Here is a 27,819-nt window from a genome sequence, read left to right on the forward strand (position 1 = left end):
TAGTAATAGTAATAATACTGTCACCTTTATTATTATTATTATTATTATCGTCATTATCATTATTATCATTATCAAAACTTAGAGATCAGTAATAATAAACTGGTAGAAGAAATTTCCACAACGAACATAAAACTCCACAATGCCAATGGTTTTGCAATATGGAATAACGAAACATTGAAAACACCGCTGCAAAAAAAAAAAAATTGAAATGTTAAAGCATCAGAAAATTACTGGTGTGGGCGAGCGGTTCTCAATGTGGTGTTGCCGCAGATGGTGGTGTTTTTGATATCACCGAGAGGAATGGTAAACACGAGGAGGCTGAGAGGCTAAGTGAGGGGCTGGATGGATATGTAGGATATGTAGATTGATAGAACATCCCTTTTTTTTTTTTTTAAGAGGTAGATATTAATGTTTTATGTATAGTGGCAGAAAGCTTCATATATCTGATATGTTCTATTTAGATGTGTAGATTGTTAGAACGTACTGTCTTTTCAAACGTAAACATCAGTATTTTTAAGTTGCGGCATAAAGCTTTAATAAAAACTGACAAGTTCAATTTGAATTCATCACCAAGAACAATATTTTCGAACGATTACATAAAACATCAAAAAACAACAACATGACAGTTAAAGCATTCTCTATTTCAAAACACACATCAATATTTTAAAGTAGTGACCAAAAACTTAAAAAAAAAAAAAAATTGAACTTGATCAATTTAAATTCATCACTAAGAACATCATAAACCAACTGGAGTATTTTAAAACAACCACAGAAGTCATTAAAAAAAAAGAATTAATATTATACTTTAGTCACAGCGAGCCATAACAATCAACACGGTTATTTTAAGGCATTTGCAGAGAACCCATTTCCACTATCACACGAGAATCAACGCTGACCATTTCCCTGCTAAAATAAAAAAAGAAATTACGTATAAAAAATACCCCCAAAAAAGATTACACTATCTACATCTGTCCAACTACGCAGCAAAGTTTCTGCCGTCCTCTGGTCGTCCTCTGGTGTTCTGCTCAGCTCCCCACCGTGCTGTTAGCAGTGACCGAACACCAAACCTTCCAGTGACAATAGATAGATGTAGTGTTTTTTTTTTTTAGCTAACACTATAGGTTGCTCTCCAGCTTAAAGACCCAACATTCATTGAACATTATTCTTTGTGTTAGCTTTTTCCTGTTAGTAGAGAGAGAGAGAGAGAGAGAGAGAGAGAGAGAGAGAGAGAGAGAGAGAGAGAGAGAGAGAGAGAGAGAGAGAGAGAGAGAAACAAAAACTCAGGGAAACTCTGTAGTTTGTTCATCTAAGTAAGTGTAATTTAGTGGAGCTCTTGGGTATTTATGTAAACTTGTGTCCGTCATCTTCATGTGGGAATGTGTGTCGTCCTTTCGCCACTGGAGGACAACTGTCTGTCTTCACTGTGGAGAGGAGTGATGCTTTCCATTGTCGGCTTGTCATCTTTAATCACTTTTGCATTGCGCCTTTATTCTGCTTTACTCGCCATAATTATTACTATTGATATTACTTAAAGTACAAACCCTGCTCGTCTTACTTTAATTTCTTTTATATTTATCTTATTTTTCTGACTCCCACAATCTGAACATTAGTTACCATGTCGTGAAATTTCTCAGTATTTTCCTTTTGTTATTTTATTATCTCCATTAAGTTTATAGAGTACAAACAACCACACCAATAACAACAGCTGCTAGAGAAGGAGGAATCTGAGACCGGACGGCGCTTTGGGTGGCGGAGTGGGGCATGGGGTGGCACGGCAGGGCGGGCAGGGCATGATGTAGCGCAACATGCGATGACGGGGCGAGGTGGGAGGGAACGCTTAGACAAAAGTGTGCAGTGTGTGTGTGTTACTTGATCCCCGGCGGTGAACTCCCTTACTCCTGCTGCTGCTATTGCTGTTGTGCGGCTTTCATGATATACTGTTTCCTTGCACAACTCCATAACAACTCGCTGGTTCATAGGGGCAGAGGAAGAACCATACTGTATATCGTTCCCCAGTGATGCCGTGTCTTATTTTGCATCTTCATAGCCAAGTCACTTTATAATGAAGAATAAGATGAGTTCAGGCAATAACTCTCTCTCTCTCTCTCTCTCTCTCTCTCTCTCTCTCTCTCTCTCTCTCTCTCTCTCTCTCTCTCTCTCTCTCTCTCTCTCTCTCTCGTATATGAAAAACTCTGCCACCAGTGCTCCTCTACATATTCAGGACCGCCTGACTATAAGCCCCTGCTCCTCCTGTTTCCAGTAGGCAGATTATGCTAATTTATTCGCCAGCAGGGGGTGGCCGCGGAACAGCCCCGTCCACGAACAGAGCTTAATATGTTGAATCTCTACGAACAAGAGGGAAGAAGGAAGAATAGTCCTAAGAAAGACAGGATAAGGTAAAATTGAATTGGTGTAGGAGTGAAGCAGGTATTTGTCTGTCTGTCTATCTATCTATCTATCTATCTATCTATCTATCTATCTAGCCATCTCAAACAGCAAGAAGGGCCTGAAGTGGATATCGAGCGAGTTCCGAAGCGCCTTAAGGATAGTTAGGCAAGAAGCGCATAAAGCTCTCTCTCCCTTCCTCGCCGTCTAGCTCCTCCACTCTCATCCAATTTCTCTCGCAGCTCTCTCCATCCTCTCGTACTCAACTTGGTGCTTCTCCTTACTTTCCTCCTCCCTGTACAGGTGTTTGCACGGCCACCTCATTACCGCCTTGCCTCCTGCAGCGAGGGACGCGGTTACACCTACCACGATAAACATAATGAATCCGATTAGTTACCTTAGCTCCTCACCTACTTGTCCTTCAGTAGCCCATATACTTCTAATATGCGTCGTCGTCTGCGCCTTCCTCCTCCTCCTCCTTCTCCTCCTCCTCCTCCTCCTCCTCCTCCTCCTCCTTGCTTACCTTATCTATTCATTGATGAGATTTTTACACGCTCATTGCGCTTTCTGGTTTTATGCATTTTGTATCACTGGGGACTTTGATTTGCAGGTGATTGTGTGTACCTCAGCTGAGACGATCGACGTGAGTGTTTGAACTGCAGTAATGTGATCATGGTAGTAGTAGTAGTAGGAGTAGGAGGAGGAGGAGGAGGAGCTTAAAAATAATACTAAATTCATTAAGATAATATTCAGCACCATACGACAATAACTGATTTTCATACTGGGAAATGAGTGTTCATATATTCTAATTATTGGGATGCGGTGACATTGTTGAAATTTTCGCTATTGTTCCTTCAACTGACAATGTTGTACTACCGAACATTGTCATCTGGAGATAAAGTCTTTTCTGCATCACATGATTTCAAATAAATTAGTACAGTCTTGTTTCCATGGCAAATACTGCACGTATGTTTGTGAGGGAAAGTGACAGGCTCGGGCGATTATAGAGCAGAGGGGAGTGAAATTGTCTCTTATGAAAGGAAACAGTGTAGAATCAAAAGCCATAAACCGATTGTAATTAATTAACTTTAAATAGTTTCAACAATTCCTACCTCTTATATCTACAAGGGAAGTCTACGCTGAATGGTGCTTCTCTCTCCCAATTTGGCGGAGTGGCTCTCGAGGAAGTTCATAATGACAAGGAAACAGACAGACGCGCTGCTCTTATGATGTAGAGTTCCGTCACAAGTGGTGTGTTTGTTAAGTGCATTGTTTGTGTTTTTAATACTTTGCGATACTCTTCTTTTTAACTCGAAACATAAACACATGAGGTCATAAAAATTCACACACACACACACACACACACACACACACACACACACACACACACACACACACACACACACACACACACACACACACACACACACACACACACACACACACACACACACGTGAAAAGTAAAGGCATTGAAGGAAAAGCAAAAAAAAACACGTAAAATTATGAACTAAAAACGAGACATGCGGAGTACACAGATATTTACCGAAGAGAATGTTTTAGCATCATGACCATTTATGACTCCAGTGGATCTTTTTTCCCCTCCCTTTTTCGTCAGTCCTCTGCATGTTATTTGCTGACAGGCGGACTTTTCCTTTTCCATACCCCGTGTTATGCTTCCAATGAATTTCTCACTTATAGCCTTCGTTTTCTGTTTGGAGCCAGTCAGTACGTATGAGATCGTCAGGTTATGTGTGTTGTTATTTTACTTCTTATTTATTCCATGTATATTACTAAGTACAATGGGGGGAAGTAAATTTTGTGGTATTACTATGCGTACGTTATTTATTGCAAGTTGTGTTGAATATGAAGAGAAAAACCTTACTTTTCTATTGATGGAGAGATATTGAAGTGTTGTTAATGTGTGTGTGTGTGTGTGTGTGTTTGTGTTGTAATCTTGTGAATAGTAATGTGCTTCCTCTCTCTCTCTCTCTCTCTCTCTCTCTCTCTCTCTCTCTCTCTCTCTCTCTCTCTCTCTCTCTCTCAAACGCTGCCTCCGCAATATGGCTTCAGGTGTTCTTCAGGTGCAATCCATCTCCTGCCTCGTGTGACTCGCCTGTAATTAGCGTGCAATCCTCCCGTCAGTTGATGAAGACGCAGGCGAGAGGATGAATAAGAGTGATGATTTTAAAAGTGCCGGAAATTTAGAAAGATTGAAAACTTAAAGAAGGCAAGAGAGAGAGAGAGAGAGAGAGAGAGAGAGAGAGAGAGAGAGAGAGAGAGAGAGAGAGAGAGAGAGATTTTACTTAGAGGGATTAACTCCTGTCTCAAAAGGATCAGGAGTTGGGAATTAAGGATTACCTCGGGGCTTCGAGAGAGAGAGAGAGAGAGAGAGAGAGAGAGAGAGAGAGAGAGAGAGAGAGAGAGAGAGAGAGAGAGAGAGAGAGAGAGAGAATGATGGAAAAAGAAGAAAAGTGACAAGCGTGTAAAGGCAATAATAAGTGTGCACCAAGTGTGAGAATTCCCTAATGGTGCCGTGACGAATTGGTTGGCCTCGACCCTGCGTGTGTGTGTGTGTTTGTGTGTGTGTGTGTGTATGTGTGGCGCAAAATATGGCCGTGTGTTTGAGTTCTGGTAATGAATGTACGAGTAAATGACGAGTGAGGGACTTAACTTTAACTAGGTAATTATATAATGGTGTGTGTGTGTGTGTGTGTGTGTGTGTGTGTGTGTGTGTAAGTGTTGTGGTGGGATGATGACGCCACGGGGAGTGAAACATATTTCCAGCATGAAAAATTAGGTTAAAGACAGAGATGAAAGTGTAATAAGCTTCGTAATATCACTTTCCGTCCCTCTCTTCCCTCTTCCCTTCTTTCCCCTCTGCCTTCCTTCCCCCTTCCTTCCGTTTCTCCTTGGCAACTTCAGTCTCATAAACTCCTCCTCATATAGTTTCTCATTATCCCGTAAAGTCTCCTTCATATCTCCTCCCTCATCACATTTTCCTCCCTCTTACCTGCCTTCTTCGTTCCCTGCCTTCCCTTCCCTCCCAGTCTGTTCCGTCCCTTCCTTACTCCCGTTCCCTGCTTTCCCTTCCCTCCCGTCTGTTCCCGTCCCTTCCCAAATCCCGTTCCCTGCCTTTCTTTCCCTCCCTGTCAGTTCCCGTCACTTCCCTACTCGCCTCCCTAAGTGGGTGCGTTGGCAGGGAAACATTAAGGTAGGAAGGTGAATTCGTTAAAAATTGTGACATGACTTCCATTAAATCACTTTTTTTCATGTTTTCTGAGTCGTGCGCGTGTGTGTGTGTGTGTGTGTGTGTGTGTGTGTGTGTGTGTGTGTGTGTGTGTTCTTCCCTCTACCTATCTCCCTCTGGTGTGCACGCCGCGATCTGTAAACCACATTAGTATCTGGAGGCGTGATGTCAAGTAAAACTGAACCAGGAAGTAGAGCAAGGCTGATGAAATTAAAGCAGCCCGGCAGAAGCGCATCAGCCCCATAATGTGTCAAGAGTTTCAGACACGGAAGTGGTTGAAGTTGTACAGAACATGAGAACTTTATAGTGTGAGGTCTTTCACTTTCCACATATTACAAAAGAACAAAAAAAAAAACAGCACCAGTGGTTGTTATAATGGTACTTACTGATGTTGTGTTTTTGACAGGCGTAATTTATGTTGCTCTAGTAAATGATGTATAGCTTGCACAGAACCAGCGGGAAAATGCAAAATAGGTCAGGATGCAATCTGAGGAACCGTTCACTAGCTATTCAAGGTCTTTTATCACTCACCATATGAACACAGTGGCTCGGCACAATATCATTACAAGACCGTCTAACAATGTGACTCAAAAACCACGCAGTACTTTCATTTCACTACCCTTTCTATTATTTTTGTCCTATTTTCGTAAAGCTTGTGTGCATCTTTCCTCAGCAGGCGACATTGATACCATGCATTCCTAAGTCACGAAGGATGGCTCAGAGAGGACAGTGCTAAACTCCTACTGCCAGTACCTATAATCTCACCTCACACAGATTTTATAAACTTACTAAAATCTGGCTACTGACCCCATGATGTTCGGCCGTGTGTGTGTGTGTGTGTGTGTGTGTGTGTGTGTGTGACGGGGGGAGGGGGGCACGAGATGGTACTCTCTTTGGCGTTCTGTGAAAATCGGCCTCGCTAGATTCGCTCCATGCTCCGGGTGGCCATATTTCATCCTCTGCGTCAAGAATTCCGTTCCGGCCATCCGTCTATCTCTGGTGCTGGCCGGTTCCGTTCCCTCTCTCTTTCTCTCTCTCTCTCTCTCTCTTCCGTTTTCCCATTCTCTTTCCTCACCTTTTTTTATCTTTATTCCTCTTTATCCTTTATTCTTCTCCATTTCTCATGCTTCCATCTCTCACCCTTTCCTATTCCCTCTCCAGTCTTTTCTTTGTTTTTTCCAGGTTATTTTTACGTATGTATTTTCCATTTCCCTTCCTCTTACTTTTATCATGCTTCATCTTTCCATTGAATCTCTCACCCTCTCTTTCATCCAGTTTCTCTTCTTTTCCTCCCTATATTTCACAATCTTCTTCATGCGTTGTTGTCCATATCTGCATTTTATCTTCTCCATTCCCATCATCATCTTTATCATTTAATTTCGCCCTTTTCCTTTTCCACTTCTTCTCATTCCTCTTTTTTTTTTTCTCGTCTAATCCCTTTTCCTGTACATTTTGCTCCCTTTCTCTTCTCCATATACTCCTTTCCAGTTGTTCCGTGTGTGTGTGTGTGTGTGTGTGTGTGTCTGTCTGTCTGTCTGTCTGTCTGTCTGTTTGTCTATTTGCCTCCCGAACTATCTTTGCCTGCATGCCTCCCCCCCACCCTCTCTCTCTCTCTCTCTCTCTCTCTCTCTCTCTCTCTCTCTCTCTCTCTCTCTCTCTCTCTCTCTCTCTCTCTCTCTCTCTCTCTCCACAATTTACCGTGTTTGTTCTCCTCTTCCCCATCTTTAATCTCTTCTATTCCCATCTCTTCTTTTCGCAGTTCATCTTTAAGAGTTTTTCCCATTCCCGCCGCCTTTGCCTCCTTCCCGCTCCTTTCTACATCTGGAATTCTCTTTTTCCCTTCCTTTCTCACGTTTACCTTCTTGTTTGCCGAAAGTTTGTCCCCTGATCTACCTCCCCCTCGTTTTCTTTTCATTCCTCACCGTCCTTACCTGAGACTTTCTTCTACTAACCTAACAAGTGTAGTGTTCTTTTCCTCCCCCTCGTTCTTTCCCGTGTCTTCTCCCCCTAATCTAACCTAACCATGTCTTCTCCCCCTCATTCCTCTCCTCCCGTGTCTTCTCCCTGTCGTGCCTTCTTCCGTTTTTTTTTTTTTTTTTTTCCCGTGTCTTCCTCTCGTTTTTTCCCGTGTCTGGTTAGAGTGTTTATATTTCTTCTTTTTTTCTTCTTTTTCTTTATGCAGCAAAGTGACCTGAGTACATTTAAGTTCAAGAGTAAATAATTTGAACGATTGGATGATTTGCTTGATGTTAATTTCTTGAAAGCTTTTTTTGACCTATTTTTTTGACCTATTTTTTTTGCCTCACATTTGCATCTTAATCTTCATTGCATGCCTACTTGTAGATTCCACTGTTCACTGCCCGGTTGGAGTAAATAGTATATCAGTATATCTAGTGTAAAATACATTCACATTTATGTCTTCCGACTTTAGAGATTTTTAAACTGGAGGAATTTTGTTTGGATAATGTTCAATGCGTGGCCTAATTGCAAACGGAATTCGGATACAATACTGAAAAAAAAATATATTGCTGAGTGAGTCGCCAATAGTTTTTGTCGTGCAACCTGTGTATCCGAGAGAGAGAGAGAGAGAGAGAGAGAGAGAGAGAGAGAGAGAGAGAGAGAGAGAGAGAGAGAGAAGTGATTGCCTCTTCCTAATCCTTCATCTCCCCCACTTATCCTCTTTCACACATTCCCACACTCCGAATCTCCGTCATCTTACCATCATCATCCCCCATCACCCCCTTCCTCTCCCATTACCAGTCCTCCTCCTCCTACTCCTCCTCCTCCTCCTCCTCTTCCTCCTCCCAGTACTTATCCTCCGCATCATTCTCGTCTCATCTTCCTATTACCCTTCCTCCCCCTCCATACCCCGCCCTCCTCTTCCTCATCCTCCTCCTCCTCCTCCTCCTCCATTTAAGAGAAGTTCGAGCAAGTACTTTTTTACCTGTTTGTTTTTTTTTTTCCTCTATTAATCCACTCTATCCTCCTCCTCTTTTTCTCTTCTCTTCCTTACTCTTCTCTCCTCAAGATTCACCTAAGTATTCTTTTCCCTCCTCTGGTCACTATTTTTCTCTTTGCTGTATAATTCCTACGTTTATTTTATGCAGTTAATGTCTGTTTTATTCCTCTTCCTTATTTATTTGTGTTGCTTTTCCCCTAGTATCTTTATTCCCTTTGTTCTCTCTCTCTTTCTCTCTCTCTCCCTATGTTTGTTTTGTCGCAGTCTTTATTCTTGTCTGGTCCGTCTCTGCCTCGCTATTCCTTTGTTTCTTTGTTTCATTTTCTTTCTACGTATGTTTGCTTATCTGTCCGTATCTCTGTTAATTAATCTACGTCTGCCTGCCTGCCTGCCTGCCTGCCCCCCCCCTCTCTCTCTCTCTCTCTCTCTCTCTCTCTCTCTCTCTCTCTCTCTCTCTCTGCTCACACACACACACACACACACACACACACACACACACACACACACACACACACAAATCTACTTAATACCATGCATTTTAATTGGTTTCCCTTCGCGAGATCCTCTTATTTTGGTATCTCTTCTACACCCCACAAATGCGGATTTTATGGTGTACAGTTGCCAGCTTACAGAGGCATTAGAGCGCATAGGAGGCCGACCATGTACAGGGGCAGAATGTATACAGGTGCCGCGATGTACAGGTATTGGGGAAGGCAGGTGGAGTGTGGTTGTATCGGCTGGTTAGCAAATGGGACTGCTACTAATGAGGTGGTTGCCGTAATTAGGTCTCCGTGCATCACAGGCGTATTTGCAACGCTCCCTGCTGCTTGACAGGCGGAGGGAAGGGATAATACATGGATTCAGAGTGACTGATGGGGTGGTAGATATAGGAATTAGGTTGTTAGTGAGGTAAATATACGTGGGTATGATAGACACACAGGTAAACATTTAGACATACGGATAAACAAACAAAAACAGTAAGAAGAGACAAATGAGAGAAGCACACGACGAAAATTAACTGGCAAACAAACAATACACAAAAAAAAGTCTTAGTAAATGCAGACAGACAGAAAGAGAGGAAGAAAGATAAGAGAAAAGAAAGTGGACAAATACACCAAAGGCAAACAGCAGAGGGAGAGAGAGAGAGAGAGAGAGAGAGAGAGAGAGAGAGAGAGAGAGAGAGAGAGAGAGAGAGAGAGAGAGAGAGAGAGAGTGCCATTGTGATTGCCAGGAACGAGTGAGTCAACAAAACATTTTAGGACAGGAGGAAGTAGTGGAAAGTCTTTGAGGGACTGAAGAAACGTGTAGTGGGAGAGAGAGAGAGAGAGAGAGAGAGAGAGAGAGAGAGAGAGAGAGAGAGAGAGAGAGAGAGAGAGAGGGAGACATACAGAGACAGACCAAATTAATACTTGAATCTATACGAAAAAATCGGAACCTGGGGGAAAAAAGATTATAGCGTAGAATGACCTCAATTGCATTTGCACAGGAATCTGAAATATCGGGTAGCGGACTAAGGCAAATCCGGCCAATCTTCAGTAATCCCCAGGGCCGGAATCATCGCTAATCCCAAAATCTCGAATAATCCAGGATCGTACCACAGTGGCGTGTACCCCCTCCTCCGCTGTTCCCCGCCCCTCCCCTTCCTTCTCCTCTTGTCTCCCTCTCTCTCACTCTCTCTCTCACTTCCAGCTGACATAGGAGCTTGTGCATTCTTGACATCAAACTTGTGATTTGTGGGAATTGTAGTGGGAATGAATTATATATAGTGTTAATGGAGTTACTGGTACTAAGTCTATTATTTCCTCTAAGTTCCGAAAACTAATATTGACCTTTGTACTCTTCGAAGGAAAACATTGAGACGCTGCTGAGTTTAATGGACGGTTTTCATCGTCTTCAGAGAGAGAAAGAGAGAGATAGAAACAGAGAAAGTAGGAGGAATAGAAGTAAAGGAAAAGTTAAATTGAAAAAAATGCATCGGTTTGCCAGCTCTGGGTGAAGCAAAAAATGTAAGGCAGTTATAGACTCGTATAAAAGACACACACAAAAAAAAAAAAAAAAAAAACTCAAACACATGAAGATTGATTTAATACAATGAATTTTATTTACAGGTAGGTTAGCGTGTGTGTAAAAAAAAATAAAAAGGTTTACTATTACCACCCAGCCACCCACTGCCCCGAGTCTCTTTCCCACCTGCCTCCCCGCGTCCCTCCGTCCCTCCCTCTTAGGCAGGTGACGGAAAGTTAGCGAGGGGCCAGTGAAGTTTTGGGGAGAGTAGCAGAGAAACATAAAAAAAAATGGTAAGAAGGAAAAAGAAAAAAGTAAAGGAAAAAAAGAAAAGGAAAAGAAGCAATGGGGTTGAGATACGGAGGAGAAGGGAGATTGCAGAGAGAGAGAGAGAGAGAGAGAGAGAGAGAGAGAGAGAGAGAGAGAGAGAGAGAGAGAGTGTCATGTGTGCTGTAGGTCATTGTTACATATTTCCCTTTTTATTGTCTCCAACCCTCCCGCTCCGAGAGAGAGAGAGAGAGAGAGAGAGAGAGAGAGAGAGAGAGAGAGAGAGAGAGAGAGAGAGAGAAGTTAATGAAAAGGAGAAGTAAATATAGAGTTGTCTGCTGAAGGTGGAGTTCCGAGAGGCGAGCAATCTGAACCCTGCCTTCCCCTGCCACGGTCTTCATCCGTCTCTGCCTCTCCATCTGTCTTCTCCTTCGCCCCAGTATTCTTCCTCCTCTTTTTCTCCATCCTCCTCCTCCTTCTCTTCCTCCTCCTCCTCCTCCTCCTCCTCCTCCTCCTCCTCCTCCTCCTCCAGTACCATCCGCAGCAACTTTTTTTATCTCTGTGTCTTGCAACCTCGCACCTCGACTCCACCTCAGCATTCTCTGTTTTTCTGCAGTTCCTTGTTATCAGTTCCGTGGTTTCTTTGCCTCTGTGTGTATGTTCTGTTGTCTTTGTGCGTGTATTTATTCTATTTTTTCCTCTTCTTCCTCTTTCTCCTCCTCCTCTTGTGATTTTGCATTATTTTGTGCGCTACAGATTGATTCACTTGTTTGTGTATGCGGGTCATGTGTTTTTCTCTTCTTTTTTTATATTTTTTACGTGCCAAGATGTAACACTTTTTTTTCTTTGTTTGGTTTATGTTACGTTCACCAGATGCATGCAAAAAATATACAGGATTCATGCAAGTCGAGCGCGTTGGCCCGCCCGAACACACACACACACACACACACACACACACACACACACACACACACACACACACACACACACACACACACTGGGAGTAAGAGCAATGCGGAGGTGAAGAAGGAAAATGTTGTTACTATTTATATAAACAGGTGAAATCTTGCTGGATTCCCTGATACAGAGAAAGAGAGAGAGAGAGAGAGAGAGAGAATGCTATGCCATTGAGATTTATTTTTCATGTCGATCTCAGTGTCTCTCTCTCTCTCTCTCTCTCTCTCTCTCTCTCTCTCTCTCTCTCTCTCTCTCTCTCTCTCTCTCTCTCTCTCTCTCTCCCTCTCCCTCTCCCTAAACCACACACACACACATATGCATACGTGCGCGGAAAACCACTCCAATTTCACGCGCGCCGGTGCACCAATATTGTTGCAGAGTCACACTGGAACAATGTCAGGCGCGGGAACTGGTTACTGAGAGGCTGAGGGAATCGAAAACTAATAATAAGTGTATAAACACCGAATACTACGTACTTGAGGTGAGGAAAACAATAGGCAGGGGGGAGGAGGACGCGCTACAGAGAGAGAGAGAGAGAGATGGGGGGGATGGTGGACCTCAGAAATGTGTTAAAGTAAAGTGTTTGGTAAGAAAGTAACATAATATGAGGCAAGACAATATTGGGCTTCTGTGTATATACGGAGGAGGAGGAGGAGCAGGAAGGGAGGAAGGGAGGAATGAAGGAAGGAATGTCACAAAAGGAGAAAGGGGACGAGGAGGAAGAGTGTGGAAGTAACGAAAGGAATTTAACGAATAGGGGACAGAAAGAGAAACGATGAAGGAAGAATAATACGACAACTATAAAAAGACATGTCAGAGAGAGAGAGAGAGAGAGAGAGAGAGAGAGAGAGAGAGAGAGAGAGAGAGAGAAACAAGATCCGATATAAAAGAAATGCCTGTAAAAACACCACCTCCTTCTATATTTGTTTCTCTCTCTCTCTCTCTCTCTCTCTCTCTCTCTCTCTCTCTCTCTCTCTCTCTCTCTCTCTCTCTCTCTCTCTCTCTCTCTGGAGGAAAACGCTTCATCATAAGTAAGTTAACGGTGCAGTGTTGGTTTGTTAATTAGCGCTACCAGGTGAGAGAGAGAGAGAGAGAGAGAGAGAGAGAGAGAGAGAGAGAGAGAGAGAGAGAGAGAGAGAGAGAGAGAATGTTATAAGTGAGAAAACTAACAAAGGAAGTATGACTGCGGATCGGGGAAAACACAATGCCAAGATCTTAAATCCTTGCAGAGCCGAGAATTGTGGCGACATTCACAGACTCACCAAGGGCGCCATGTACACTCTCTCTCTCTCTCTCTCTCTCTCTCTCTCTCTCTCTCTCTCTCTCTCTCTCTCTTATGCACATTTTCTAGTCCTTTCTATTCTTTCCTCATACATTTCTCTGCTGGTTCTCTTTTTCTCCATTACAACAAAATCTTACTAATTTCATGCAATCAGAAACGATTTCCGTCAAAGAAGCAAAACATTTCTTCAGTCACTATCCTTCTCTTCCCCTTCCTATTTCTCCTTTTCGTCAGTCTCCATGTTCTTTTCCTCTTCCTCCTCTTTCTTCTCCTCCTGCTTCTCCTCCTCGCTCTATTCCCCATCCTTATCCTCATTCCACTTGTCCTGTATATCCTTTTCTAATTTCATCCATGCACAGTGTTTCCAGAAGGCTTGTTCATGCAAGGCTCTTGTGTTTCATATAACTCTACGAAACAGGAGCCAAATTACTTAGCTGAGACATTTTGTGCAGAAGTGAGGCGTCCTTGACTAAACGTGTTGAGTCTAGGTGGATGTAGTGGAGGTGGAAGAGAGAGGACAGGCAAGGCTACGGTGGGGAAATAGAAGGTACTTTTTATAGAAGGAAAGGCAATTGTGGTGTAGAAGAATAAAAACGGAAAGTAGGAGACGAGAATAGATGTTACTGCTGCTTTTATATAAAGAGTTTTGAGATATCCGCTTATACTGTGCGTGTTACCGAGAGAGAGAGAGAGAGAGAGAGAGAGAGAGAGAGAGAGAGAGAGAATTTGACGTTGCACCTTTGTTAACCCGAGATTGCACCTATGTAAACGAGAACGCTTGCGGTGGAAGGTGAAATAGGAAACTGCCAAAAATGGAAGTCATTTTGTTTTACGTCAATTAGGACATGAAGGGTAGAGAGAGAGAGAGAGAGAGAGAGAGAGAGAGAGAGAGAGAGAGAGAGAGAGAGAGAGAGAGAGAGAGAGAGAGAGAGAGAGAGAGAGAGAATGGAACAGGAAGGGAGGGGAAGGAAGGGAAAGTATTGAGTTGTAAGGGAGGGAGAGGAAAGGTAGAGAGAGGAAGGCAGTAAAACAAAGGGAGGAAGAAGGAAAAATGGTGAAGTGGAAAGGAAAGGAAGGGGAGAGGAAAGAGAGTAAGGGAGGGAGAGGAAACATAGAGAAGGGAAGAGAAAGGGAAAGATGACGTAAGGGAAAGGGAGGGAAGAAAAAAAGCAGATAGTAAGGAAAGGAATGATCAGAAAAGGGGAGAGGAAGAGAAAGGTGATGTAAGGAAAACGGAGGTAGAAAATCAGAAACGTGGCAGGAAGGGAAAGAAGGAGGGAGAGAAAGAGGAGAGGAAGGGAAAATGGGGTGGTAAGGGAGAGGGAGCGTGAGGGAGAGAGTCAACTACGTCATGATAGTTTAAGGGGCAGGAGGAGAAGTGTGAGGGTGGGGGAGCAGAGGAGAGTTTGTGCAGTGGGCAATTCAGGAGAACAAATTGGTTCATCAGTCGCGGCATTAAGCAACCCTTTCTCTGGCCGGGGCGGAACAGCTCCCTTCGTCAGGTGTCAAGGAAATAGCCGGGCTTGCTTCATAAATAGTCTGATATGTCCACAGGTAAAAAATAGGTTAATTCTCTCTCTCTCTCTCTCTCTCTCTCTCTCTCTCTCTCTCTCTCTCTCTCTCTCTCTCTCTCTCTCTCTCTCTCTCTCTCTCTCTCTCTCTCTCTCTCTCTCTCTCTCTCTCTCTCTCTCTCTCTCTCTCTCTCTGGGTACATAATTTATTATAGGCTAGGGATATGCAGATTAGTGCAGTGTTTTAATAAGCTGGCTGCTTCATTGTTTAAGTTTAATAGTTTCTAGTCAGGTAGAAGTTTTGATTATCTATTCACCCTTTTTATTACCGCCGGTCCGGGAGGAGGTGCCGTAATACTTGTAATAATATCGGTGTTGGTAATTGGAATATACGCAGCAGGAGTAGCGTTCTTATTAGATATCATTTGTTATTTGTCGCTATTCTTATCTTTTGCAGGACCTTGTATGCCAGTGACGTAATTTGTAAGGGCTGTGTTAATATTGTTTACTATGGCACGAGTGAGAAAAAGCTATCCCTTACTTCTGCTCCCTTTTTCCTCGCTCTTTCTTGGAACTGTTTTTCTCTTTCACCTCGAGGCCTCGCGTGTATATAAAGATATTGCCGAGAAAGGAACACGTAGATGAGGAGTGAAGGCGTTCCTGTGGTGAAGGGATGAGTGAAGGACACACGTCTGCTGAAGAATGCAAGCGGTGTTGATCTTCCCGTCCCTTTTATTGTTGTCTCATTGATGCAGTAAGCTTTTAGGAGTAACGTAGCGCTACATCACGTCCTGTATTGCCATAGAGAGAGAATGACAGCTGACAAATAGTGATTTCTAGCAAAAGGCTTGTGAGAACTGTGGTGCAACAAACCAAATGAAAGAACTGGCTTGATGTTTTTTATTTTATTTTTGTAGGTCATAGGATGAACCAAATTTAATTTCGCCTTGTTACCAATGCATCGTAAACTTCTTTTCTTTTATGTGTGTGTGGTGGTTGGCTATTTGGTAAAGAAACTGTCTGGCTTAATAACTCTGAAAAATTGGATGCTACGCTATCCTCGGGAGAGTGGAAAATTCTGCAGCTCTTGGTTTACGGTTCACTACTCACCAACTACTTCCCCTCACCACAAATTAGCTCTGTTAGGGAGCAGAATAAAATTTCTTGACTGAGGGCAAAGGTCTTCACCATCAAACTGTCCTGCCTTTACCACCCTACTCCAAAGTGTTACGAAGGACACGGGTGGGCATATTAAGTTACCCTTTCCCATCCCTTTTTCTTCCTCTCCTTGACACCCTTATTTCACCAAACGCGTTCCCCCTGAAATGTACTAGAGTTTCAAGACACCAGCGCCAAGACTGTCCCAGGCTGCTGCAGAGTCCTTGGGGTGAAATATGGAGCAATAAGCTAACTAAGTGTCCTTCCACGACGCAGAATGGTTGCCTAGACAAAGCGTTCTCGAGCCACTCTGACACCGCTTGTGTTCTTGCCGCAGCGGGGTTCCAATGGAGGTTACTTCAGCCTAACTTATCCCTTGAGGCAATTGCAAAGGGTGACTAGGGGATCATAGAGTAAAGAAACACACACACACACACACACACACACACACAGGGTCATTCAGAGAGAGAGAGAGAGAGAGAGAGAGAGAGAGGGAGAAGGAGGGGTGAAAGAATAACATAATGAAATAAGTGAACCCGCAAGAAGTGTCACCGTCAGGAAATGAATGTGTCTGAAAGTAATTCCACACCGTAAATAACTTGCTTTCTTGACTTCGTAGAGAGAGAGAGAGAGAGAGAGAGAGAGAGAGAGAGAGAGAGATAATATAATGAAGTGATGACGCGTATAACCACATTGTGAAGGAATATAAAAAAATGAAGACAGAAAGAACTCATACGTAGCATAATTTAAACCAAGCAAGAACGTGGGAAGAAGAATTCATATAAGTATGTACTGAACCTGTGAATACTTCCCTCCGCGTTATTCTTTAGTTAATATTGCCTTTTGTCTGGTGCAAGCATCTATTCTCGCTGCCCTTGGTCAATGTCCCTCTTGCATGTAAACAAACAGAGCAACAGGTAGCAGTACCCACACCTTCCTCTTCCCTCAGTTTTCCCTTTCTCCTTTTCCCCCTCGGTAACCTAGGAATCATCATCATCTCTCACCTGTTTATGACGTACAACCTAATTATTACCTGTCTCCCTTGCCCTTTCCCACACGTAGCAAGAGGGACTCCACACCTCCACACTTCCACCTACCTGCGTGTTGGTGCTGCTTAGGTTTCCCAGGCTCAGGTGGAACGTGCTCGCGACTGCTGCTCTTATTGCTGATGGAGGAGCACCCGTTGCCCACCTGCTGCAGCGATGTCGCCTGTGGAGTGAGAGAGAGAAAAGGTGTTATAGTGATAGTGGCCTGCACGTGGCTGGTGTATTGCTGATTGTTCTAGAGGTGGTGATGGGGTGATGAGAGCTGCAGTAGTGGTAATAGCAATAGTAGTAGGGGCAGTAGCAGCAGCAGCAGCAGTAGTATTTTTTTAATTATCTTTTTGTAGCATTTGTTATAGTAATAGCAGGAGGAGGAGGAGGAGGAGAACACCAGCAGAAACAGCAGTAGTACTAGCGGTGATAATAATACTGAAAATAGCTGTCTGTGTGTGTGTGTGTGTGTGTGTGTGTTTGGAGGGGCGTATGCTGCGCTATGGCAGCGGCGGCAGTATTATGTGTATGTTATTTATGCATAATTAATTAGTTGTGGCTAATTACTTATCAAACTATTCATGAACTGACTGTTTTAATCCTTTGAGAGAGAGAGAGAGAGAGAGAGAGAGAGAGAGAGAGAGAGAGAGAGAGAGATTTGCACTGGATATAAGCGGGATAACTGCATTGTTCCGGGGATTCAATGTGCCCTCCAATGCATAATACTTGATGTCTTTACTTGACGAATTGGATTTTTTGGAATAGCTGCGTGACGGGACCCGGGGGAATTTGTACTGTATAGAACTACACTGCACTTCATTGAGTATGGCGCATTTCATTCGTCTCATTAAAAATTCATCTCTGTGAATCTTCACGAAACCGGGAAAAATATTATCTTCCACAATAACCAGAAATAATACGATTTGTTTTTAGGTAGCGAAAATTTGAAATGAAACAGTTTTTGAAAGAAACGGATGAATTTTTTGTCCTGTTTCCACATCTGGTCGCTCAGTGAACGCTCCGTCACAGCACGCCCACATCTGCACACGAGATCTCTAGTAGGAGCCAGAGTGATTTTATCCTTTCAAAGAGTTGAGAGACTCTATCAAGCTTATTAATGGATCAGTTAGACATGTTGAGTGATTTTAACGTCCTCTAGAGTGGAGATCATGTCCCCGCAGCTAATGCAACTCACATGGACTATATATATTCTGCGCCAATCTATGTTAAATACCCGCGATGAGTTAATTTTGGTGGAGAAAATTGCCATGCTGTATATTAGCATATTTCTATACGCCTTGGTTCCATGAAGTTGAATTCACCTTCTTTTTGCAGCCTTGTAGCGCTTTGTGTTTTGCGGGAATGGAATGATGGAAACAGAGGAAATCCTGTCCGCTCCGCCCTTTGACCTACATTACTATTCCATGTTGACGTCAAGCGCTTTGGAGGCTTTCATTGCTTTTCGCTTCGTGCAGTCTTCTCATTACACCTTTATGTTTCTTTTCACAAACATTTAAAACACTGTTGCGTTCCCCACCCGAGACTCACTAGGTAATGCTTTCAGGGTCCCTCATGAACAACCAGGCATTCATTACTGAGATTTGTTGTTATTTTTGTGCAAACTTTTAATTATATTTTTGTCATTTTACAGACGTTTTAGATTACTGACCGTTCCATTTACCACATTAGACTCAGTGGTAGTTATTATCTTAATAGTCATATGTGAACATGACTGATGTTGACTTAAAGCTGACGTAATAGTTCAGTTAGATGTCACCAGGTCTTCTCTTCGTCCTCTAATCATTTATCTTTCCACACATGATTCATCTCTAGTGTCCACCACCACTGCAGCATTCTGAGTGTCTGCTTTCATGGTTAATGCTCGTCTGAACTTTGTATTAATGGCATTCCTAGTATTCTGCCCCTCATGTTAGTCTATTTTCATATATTCATCACTGGTAAAGTTTGTAATTTCTTCTCATTGAAATAACAGCATCAATATGTCTTATAAACTTAACTGTCATATTGCACATCTTTTATTTGTTCTCTATAGCGGGATAATATTAATTAATACCGTCTTCTTTTCCCTCAAACTGATGGCTCTTGGTAAAACTCGTAGTACTGAAACAAAACAAAGAAATCAAGAGAAAAGTGCAACATTATTTATTCGTTAAAAAGATAAAATATAGAAAACTGTCACATTTCTCTTCATTTGTACTACTTCAGCTCTTATATTGATGCCTAATTTCAGGGAGCTCTTATTTTCAACTGATTTAATATGTATGAATTATATTATGTTCGCTAGAGAGAGAGAGAGAGAGAGAGAGAGAGAGAGAGAATTTGCATGGTTTCTCAGAGGCAGAGGACATTTTCGCAGTGCAGTTTTCTCAGAAGCCTCCTCACATTAATTCCTTCCCTTCATTATCATCCTCAGCGCCTCTCAGGATTATCGATTGTCATTTATTGGTGGCGATGTGGAATTCCCCTCCACCTCCATCATTTCTCCATTCTTCCCTTTGATCTTCTGCCTCATCTTTCCTCATTCTGTACCTTTCTGAAGAGGGTTCATCTCCATTTCTGCCCAATCATCACCTCCCTCAAAAAGATTTCTTCGCCCATGATCACCAACATCAGCACTGCCTTTCACCTATCCACTACCACCACCAGCACCACCACCATCCTGACAGCTGTATCCATCATCACCATCACCACCACTGCTCTCAATAATTCACTATCGCCATATTCTACACCGTCACCATTTCCTTTAGCATCAAATTCACAGCCACCACTATTGCCACCACCACCACCACTACTACACTTGACACTATTATCAACACTATTATTCGACAGTTTGTATAACATTTGTGTGTGCATCTATGTCACTATGAATGTGTGTGTGTGTGCGGGTGCGTGTAATGTTCTGTCAATATTGTCAAGGCTTGTTTTCGCAACACACACACACACACACACACACACACACACACACACACACACACACACACACACACACACACACACACACACACACACACACACACACACATCCACCTACCGAGCCACCCACTCACCTCTCCACACACACACACACACACACACACACACACACACAGGTCTATATTGTGTGCTGCAAAGTATAAATTACAAATTCATGCAATTAAATGTTATATCTACTTGTAATACTGGGACACTAGATATTGTTATCATTCTACTTTTTTTCTAGGATTTTGTAACCTCTCTGGACAATGTGACTGCTTGATGTATTCTTGTTGAAAGCGATCTATGTCATTGTTTGGCATATTCTTGTACGCAATGATTCATGGATTATTCCTTCCTATTCCTTTGTGTTTTACCTTTTCACCTTACTCTAGCGTTGGTTTGAAGGATATTACATTCAGATTACCGCTTACATTCTACATGTTTATAATCTTCTGCCTCTGACTCTGTACAGATATCAGCAGTTATGAAAACACTAAAGAAACACATAGTACAGATTTACTTCTTATAAGCTATTCGCAGTGGCACTGGAGGAAGTTAATCTTTGTCAGAAAGAAAAAAATACAAATTAAATGGGTGTTATATGATATACAAGTATAATCTTAAATTTGTAAATTATACTTTCGGGAAGAAATATGAAAAAAGAAAAGAAACACACAAATGTGCACGTGTGGACTGGACCCGCTGGTCACGGGAGCAGCAAAAATGCTTTCCTGGCATGAGTAACGTGGCCCGCCAACCGTTATCTCGTCCACAACGAGAGGCCTGACTGGCAGTTTCCTGGCTGCAACCTGCGCGCTTCATGTTCTCTCCACTCTTAAAACTTCCACCCATGGCTCCCCCATATACTAATTCTAAAAGTCGCCTGCACAAAATGTTTATTTTTGTATGTTCATTTTTGTATGTTCTCCCATCTCTCCTGCATCGAATTTGATATTGTTTAATTGAGAATTTGCCTGCCATACGCACTGTCCAGCACTACACCTCGCCTCTGGACTCTTGATTACAGACGCCATGCTGGAGTCTGGATGGTCTTGGAGTCCATGCGACCATAACTCACTTCCACTGTCCTTAATGCTGCAAAAGTGTCTTCACTTGCTGTACACACAGATGGGTTCTTAATCATATCGTTGATGTCTTAAGGATTCGTACAGGTCTCGTAAGATAATGCACGGGAACTGCATAGCGTTTTTTGATCGACAGCTTGAAATCTGATGCTGGGATCTACTCAAGCGTGTAGTTGTCGGCATGAAAGGGCTCACTTCGATTCATGTATTCATTTATTCATTCATCTCAATTGATATTTTCTTATGGTATAGGGTCTTTTATTCGTTATAAGTGTTTCAGTATGGATACTTGACGTAAGGATGCTCGACATTTCACGTTGTTTGGTTTACTCTCAGATTTATTCTCCCTGCTGTGAAAACGAAAGTTAGGCGGATGTACTGAACGCTCTTAGTAGCATAGATTTCATGAAGCAAGACTTTTTTTAGATGTCAATTTAGATGTCAAAGAGCAACGGAAGTGCGGCTGAATGGATGTTCATGCTGGTGGATGCGGCGTGAGTGCGAGTGGAGAAATGTATGTTAATATATTAATGGAGTTTGTAGAGAATATCAAGTAGTGTTTCGCTTCGTCTTTCCCGCTTTCATATTGCTTCGACATGAGCTTTGAATACTTTTTATTCTTACCGGTCTTGTTTATACTTGGCACAAAAACTTTTCCTCAAACGTCACGAAAATCACGTCTGTGGGTAAGGGTGACAGTAGAATTACCAAGCATCTTCTTCCCCTTTCCGCGACAAAACCACTCTTAGCGTACATTTCCCACACTACACACCCCTTCCTCGTGTTCAGAGAAGACAGTAACTGCTCGTTCATCACTTTAATTCTTCAGAGAGAGAGAGAGAGAGAAAGGAGAGGAAGAGGAGCGGTTGAGTGTAGGAAAAGAGAAACGAAACTCAGGTAGGACATTTTTACCACGTTTCTTTCTCTTCTGTTCCTCTCTAATCTTCTCTTCGCTTAACCTTTCCCTGTATTTTTACGCCTGCATCTCGTTTCCCTGTCTCGTGTCCCTTTCCTTCTCTGTTCTCTACTGAACCTTTGTCTCTTATCCTCTCTTTGGATCCCTGCCGTGTACCTCCATCTCTTCCTCCTCCTCGTCCTCCTCTCGTCTCTCTCCTCCCTCCGATACGCAAGGAACAGCATTTGCTTTGTCTCTTTCCCCTTCATTATCTGAGTTGTCTTGCTCCAGCTCTTCCCTTTCAAGCTGAGAGATATACTTTTTTTCATTCTTCGCTTTCTTTTCCTTCCTTCCTTTCTTGGGTAGTATGAGACACTCTCTCTCTCTCTCTCTCTCTCTCTCTCTCTCTCTCTCTCTCTCTCTCTCTCTCTCTCTCTCTCTCTCTCTCTCTCTCTCTCTCTCTCTCTCTCTCTCTCTATCTCTCGAAAATGTGTGTCCATTGTGCATTGTTACATTTTCTTTTATTGTTGCCTTTTACTTATTTTGTTGTCTCACTCTTCTATTTCTTCATATACTTCTGTTTTCCACCCATCCATACCGTCGTCTGTTTTACTGTATGTTGTCATTGGCCTTTCCCGGTTGTTCTTCCATTGTGTGCGTGTTCTTCTCTTCGCGTCTAACCACCTCTCCTTCTGTCAGTCATTACTAATCTGGTTATTTTCTCTTCCTATCTCTTATCCTTTAAATCTTATCATCATATTGTATCCTTTAAAGTGAGTTATTTTTTCCTTCTCCTTCTCCTCCTCCTCCTCCTCTTCTCTTCTCTTCCTTTAGTTTTCTATTTCTAGTTTATATTCTGCACTCCATCCCTGCAAAATTTTCCGTCAGTTTTGTGAATTTTTGTGCACTTGTTTCGTATTTTTACCTTGCAATTCATGCGTCTTTCAGCAACAACAACAACATCAACAACAACAACAACAGGAGGAGGAGGAGTAAGAACAGAAGTAACAAGAACAACAACAACAACAACAACAACAACAGAAGGAGGAGTAACAGCAGAAGTAACAACAATAACAGCAACAATATCATCAACAACAACAACAACAATAATACAAATACCACCACCACCACCACCACCACCACCGAAAGCAACATTAATTCAAACATGGACGAAGAACGACAGCAAAGAAAAAATAACATGATTATTTCTCGTTCATCAATGGCACTATCTTGTGGAATTCTCTCTCTCTCTCTCTCTCTCTCTCTCTCTCTCTCTCTCTCTCTCTCTCTCTCTCTCTCTCTCTCTCTCTCTCTCTCTCTCTCTCTCTCTCTCTCTCTCTCTCTCTCTCTCTCTCTCTCTCTCTTCATACCTTCACTCTTTTCATACCTCGCCTCTCTCTCTCCCTCCTCCCCTCTCTCCCTTCCTCCGTCCTTCCCCCTCCTCCATCTCTATCTCCTTCCCTCCCTCCTGTTCGACAATAAAGTGGTTGGTTCGTTCAGACTCCGGCAGTTATCGGAAGGTGAAAAATCAATACTCGTTGGATCGTGTGTCATAATGCCTTTTTTTTTTTTTTTTTAAGGTAGCGGATTTTTTCTCACACACACACACACACACACACACACACACACACACACACACACACACACACACACACACACACACGAATATCAGGAACATGGGAGATAGGTGACGAGTTTCTCTCCAGGAGGGAAACTGAAGAAGGCGTTGCAGAAGGAAGGCGAGGCATTCCTAGAGCGAAGTGTCTACAGAGAGGGAAGGGAGACGGAGTAAGAAGAGAAGAGGTGGCGGTAAAGAAGAGCAGCTTGAGATAGTACATAAAGTTCAGGAGGTGGAGAGTTGAATGAAAAGGCAAAACGTAAAGAAAAAGTGAGAAATTAAGTCCAAAAAAGAGAATTGCGCAGAAAAAAAAGTAAAAAAATAATCTAGTGGCACAGATGGTGTAGAGGACAGGAAATAGGGAAAGGGAGAGGGGAGATTAGCAAAAATATATTGAAGTAAAGAGAAGGGAAAGAGGAAAGACTGACAAGTGAGAAGCAGGTGGGGAATGTAAGGGGAGAGGTAGGTTTGGAATGAAGGGAGGCGCAGGTGGGGAGGGAAGGGAAGGAAGCGAGGGTGTGTGTGTGGCTGGCGTGAGATTCTGCAGACTCTTGTGAACTAACTCCTGCTACCTCTTGTGTTTTCTCTTCATTTTTCACTTAACTTCTCTGGTTCCCCATTCTTTTCTTGCTCCTTTCCTCTCACTTGTGTAATAACTATCATTGAAAGAGTTGTAGCTATTACTGTTATTGATATTTTTGTTGTTTCTTCTAGTGCTAGTGGTGGTGGTGTTAGTGGTGGTGGTGTTGTTGTTGTTATCGTCATTATCATTATTATTATCCTCATTACCGTTGCTGTTTTTGTTGTTGTTGTTGTTGTTGTTTTGCTAGCAGGGTGACCTTTATTTTCATCACTTTCCACTACATGTATCTTGCTTTTCTTTTTCCTTACTTTCTTTTGTCCATTTTCTTCGGCTTTGTACCTTCTTTTTTTCACGGATTTCTTGGTTTTCTCCACTTCATTTCTCTTCCGCTCTTTCTTCTTTCTCTTTGTCTCCATTTTTTTTTTTTTTTTTGACGGGGGACCTCAGACATCTTTCCTCTTATTCTTTATCCTTTCCTTATTTCTTTTAAAACCCCCAAATAAACAATAAAGCAAACCATCCTTTCCTTGAGACTTTAAGAATCGCACTTTTAATTTGTACATTTGTTTCTTCTATATTCACGTTCCTTCTTCCTCGGAAATCCTGACTCCCAGTAAAATGTTATCCGTGTTCCCTGCTCGCCCTCCTCCGCCAGTCCTCCCGTGTTGCTCTGTCTATATTTAATGTTGTATTTCTTTCCCTTTAAACCGGCCTACCTCCCTCTCTCCTTCAGACTCACCTTGAAATTTCCTTCACGCACTATTACACGACTTTCCATTCTCCTCATCTCACCCTTCGGCTCCCTTTCCCTCTCTCTCTCTCTCTCTCTCTCTCTCTCTCTCTCTCTCTCTCTCTCTCTCTCTCTCTCTCTCTCTCTCTCTCTCTCTCTCTCTCTAGGAAATAAAAATCGCATGAACACTAAAAGAAAGGTACATGTAATTTTCTCAATAACAACTTCTATTTAATTTTACACCTAAAATTAAGCGTTTGTGAACGTTGCCGTGTTTTGATGAAGTGCTGAGAAAAGACTGGCTGGAAAAAGTTTTGAAGCCATAAAAAGGCACTGATTGAGATCCGTGGTATTGTATCTATGAATTGTCCGAGCAGAGAAAAGATAATCGTAACAAATTAGTGAAAATCAGTTAATGAGTTGTTTTTCAGGTAATGACAAAAGTGTATTAAAGTATTTTTTGTATCACGGATTTACCTGTGAAGTTTTTTTTTTTATTTGTAATATTTACGTATACGTGATGCCTTATTAAGAGAAATTAAATAATTCACGCGAAAATCAGTGAAACAAATGAGCCTTGCCTGAATTGTACGGAGCAAGGAATTCTCTTAAAGGAATGACAGACACACACACACACACACACACACACACACACACACACACACACACACACACACACACACACACACAGGTACTCTCACGTGCATACTAACAAACCTTAACAGCTTCACAAAAGAACAAAGACATTTCCTCCCCAACTCTCCCTTTAACATATCACCAGTTTTGAGCTGCAGCCTTCAAGTTTAAAGTGATCTGCCGTTGTGGCGTTAAACGAATCACCTTTTTCTCTCCCCTCGCAGCATCCTTATCATTCCTTTCTACCAAGTGATATCGTGGAAGCAAAAAAAAAAAAAAAAAACGAATACAAAAAAGAAAAAATCGGGTGTTTCGACATTCGGAGGTAGTTGAGACAAAAAATTATAAGGTTTTCGGCAAAGTGGGTGTCAGAAAGAGCACTATTGGGAGTCTCGTGAGGCAAAAGGTGAAACTGGGGTGCACTGCAAATTTTGAGGAAGGAAACTAAGAGGGGACGAAGCGAGAGAAGGGACATGGGTGAAACGGAGAGTGTAATGGAAGAAGATAAGAAAGAGGTGAAGCAGAGAGGAATGAAGGAGAAAACGAAGAGGAGAGTTGCAAGTACGAGAGCGAATGTGACGGAAAACGAGGTCAAATAAATATGTAAAGAAGAAAAGAGGAAAGAATTGATGGGAGGGTGTGATGGAAGGAAGTAAAACGGAGATGAGAGGAGGGAAGAGGGAGGAGGAAAGTAGGGATGGAGGGAAGAGGAAGGGAGATGTCAGGGAGGGGGCGGCAGAACAACCAAGGCAGCTTTAGCCCCAGCGAGTCATCCCCAGAGGAGGAGGAGGAGAGGGGGAGGGCGGGAAGAAGGAGGAGTAGCAGCAGCAAGGAGGAGAATCGAGTTTACCTTGGAAAGCTCTCTGTGTGCATGTACTGTCGTGAAAGAGTGACGTGTGGTATTCCCTCTTGGCACTTCCCTTATACTCTCTCCCGTTCTCCAAATGAAGTTCGTCTCATCTCCTTCCCACCTTCTCTCCCTCCTTGATATCCTCCTCCTCCGTGTTTCCCTTTCCTTGTCGTTCTTGTTGTTGCTGTCTTGTTTTTCTTCTTGTTTCTCCTTCTTTTCTTTCTCCTTCCTCTTTCTTCTTCCTCTTTCTTCTTCTTGTTCTTCTCTTCCTTCTCTTCTTCCTCCTCTTCCTCCTTCGTACAGTACACTCGCTTCCTTCAGATGACCCGCCAAAGACCCAAAGGAATGATAGTGGTGTAGATCTCATCAGGAGTATTGAAATCACACGCTGAAGGGGACACCAAGGGCAGTTCTACCTTATATATATAATCAGGGCCCTTCATGTTTATTTTCTTATGATTAGTTTGTGTAGTCGAGTGTCACATATAATTGAAGTGAGAAGGTATTTACTGGCATGCATCTTAGTGAGTGTCATGAGAGAGAGAGAGAGAGAGAGAGAGAGAGAGAGAGAGAGAGAGAGAGAGAGAGAGAGAGAGAGAGAGTGCCACATTGATAACACGTTTGATATTCGACATGTTTTACCCCCTTCCCCCAACCTCCACCACCTCCACCACCTCCCCTCCACCGCCAGCCTCCAACACGACATCCTGCGCCGTGGGAGTTGCGTAGGACGGGAGGCAGGTCTTGTTGTCAAGCCTGCCATATCACGTTACCTATCAGTTCACCCTCCCTCTCTCCCCCCTCTCTCTCCCTCTCCCTTTCGTAATCCTCTTCCTTCTGTCTCGTTCTGCCCTGCCACCTCTCCCCGCCCCTCCGTGATATGCTGTTGCTGGGGTGGCCTTGGATGGGCAGTGTGACCAATATATTGTGCTGGTGCCCTATATGCTGTCTCTCCCTTTCACGTTTACTGGCCTCCATCTCTCTCTCTCTCTCTCTCTCTCTCTCTCTCTCTCTCTCTCTCTCTCTCTCTGCCTGTTGCTTTGGCCTTTGGAAGCACGGATCACCACCACGCCAGTTATCCTCTTGTGGGTTTTTGTCGTGTACTCATCTGTCACTTCTATAGTTTCGGTGACATTCCTTTTTTTTTTTTTGTCTCTTTTTAATTGATTGTGACTTTTTTTGGGGTAAGTTTGCCTTGAATTATTTTTTTTTTTTTTTTTTTTTTTTTTTTGGATTGCGACTTTCCATGTTTATTTTTTGTTCGTTAGGTTTGAACTGTCTTCTCTGTGGCGAAAAGTTATGTCAAATTATTTTTTTCCGGTCTGTAAAGTGACTCTTGGCTTCACAGTAGAAAAAACTGAATTAACGACAAATGACCTACAGTCTCTGGAGGGTGTCTGTGTCTTGTCTATCTGCGGCCCCCCCCCTCACACACACCTGACATATTATTATTATTATTACTATTATTATTATGTATTTATATTTATTCCCCTCAAGCCTGTACTTCCTCCCCCTCCCCACCTGAAGGTCACCGTCTCACCCCTGCCACCAGACTAACTTTCTCTGCTAAGGTCAAATTTCACTAACTAAGTTAATTTGCTTTACGGGATGGCAAACTCAGCATCTTCTGGAGTTTCCTGG

General features: G+C 42.7%; 2 protein-coding genes across 9 annotated transcripts in view; one reads left to right on the forward strand and one right to left on the reverse strand.

The window, feature by feature from the left end:
* LOC135110606 (dipeptidase 1-like) overlaps positions 1–27,819 on the reverse strand; it is a 125,574-nt gene that overhangs the window by 79,846 nt on the left and 17,909 nt on the right. For all 3 annotated transcript variants that reach the window (XM_064023114.1, XM_064023113.1, XM_064023115.1), the window contains one exon: positions 16,869–16,980. In XM_064023114.1, coding sequence (XP_063879184.1) covers positions 16,869–16,980 — 112 coding nt within the window. The remainder of the gene's footprint in view (positions 1–16,868; positions 16,981–27,819) is intronic.
* LOC135110609 (UDP-glycosyltransferase UGT5-like) overlaps positions 1–27,819 on the forward strand; it is an 88,455-nt gene that overhangs the window by 31,760 nt on the left and 28,876 nt on the right. For 4 of the 6 annotated variants that reach the window (XM_064023124.1, XM_064023121.1, XM_064023126.1 and 1 more), the window contains one exon: positions 2,996–3,028. The exons of the other annotated variants lie outside the window; for them this stretch is intronic. In XM_064023124.1, coding sequence (XP_063879194.1) covers positions 2,996–3,028 — 33 coding nt within the window. The remainder of the gene's footprint in view (positions 1–2,995; positions 3,029–27,819) is intronic. 6 annotated transcript variants of the gene reach the window in all.

The sequence above is a fragment of the Scylla paramamosain genome, chromosome 20 (genome assembly GCF_035594125.1).
Source record: "Scylla paramamosain isolate STU-SP2022 chromosome 20, ASM3559412v1, whole genome shotgun sequence".
NCBI lineage: Eukaryota > Metazoa > Arthropoda > Malacostraca > Decapoda > Portunidae > Scylla > Scylla paramamosain.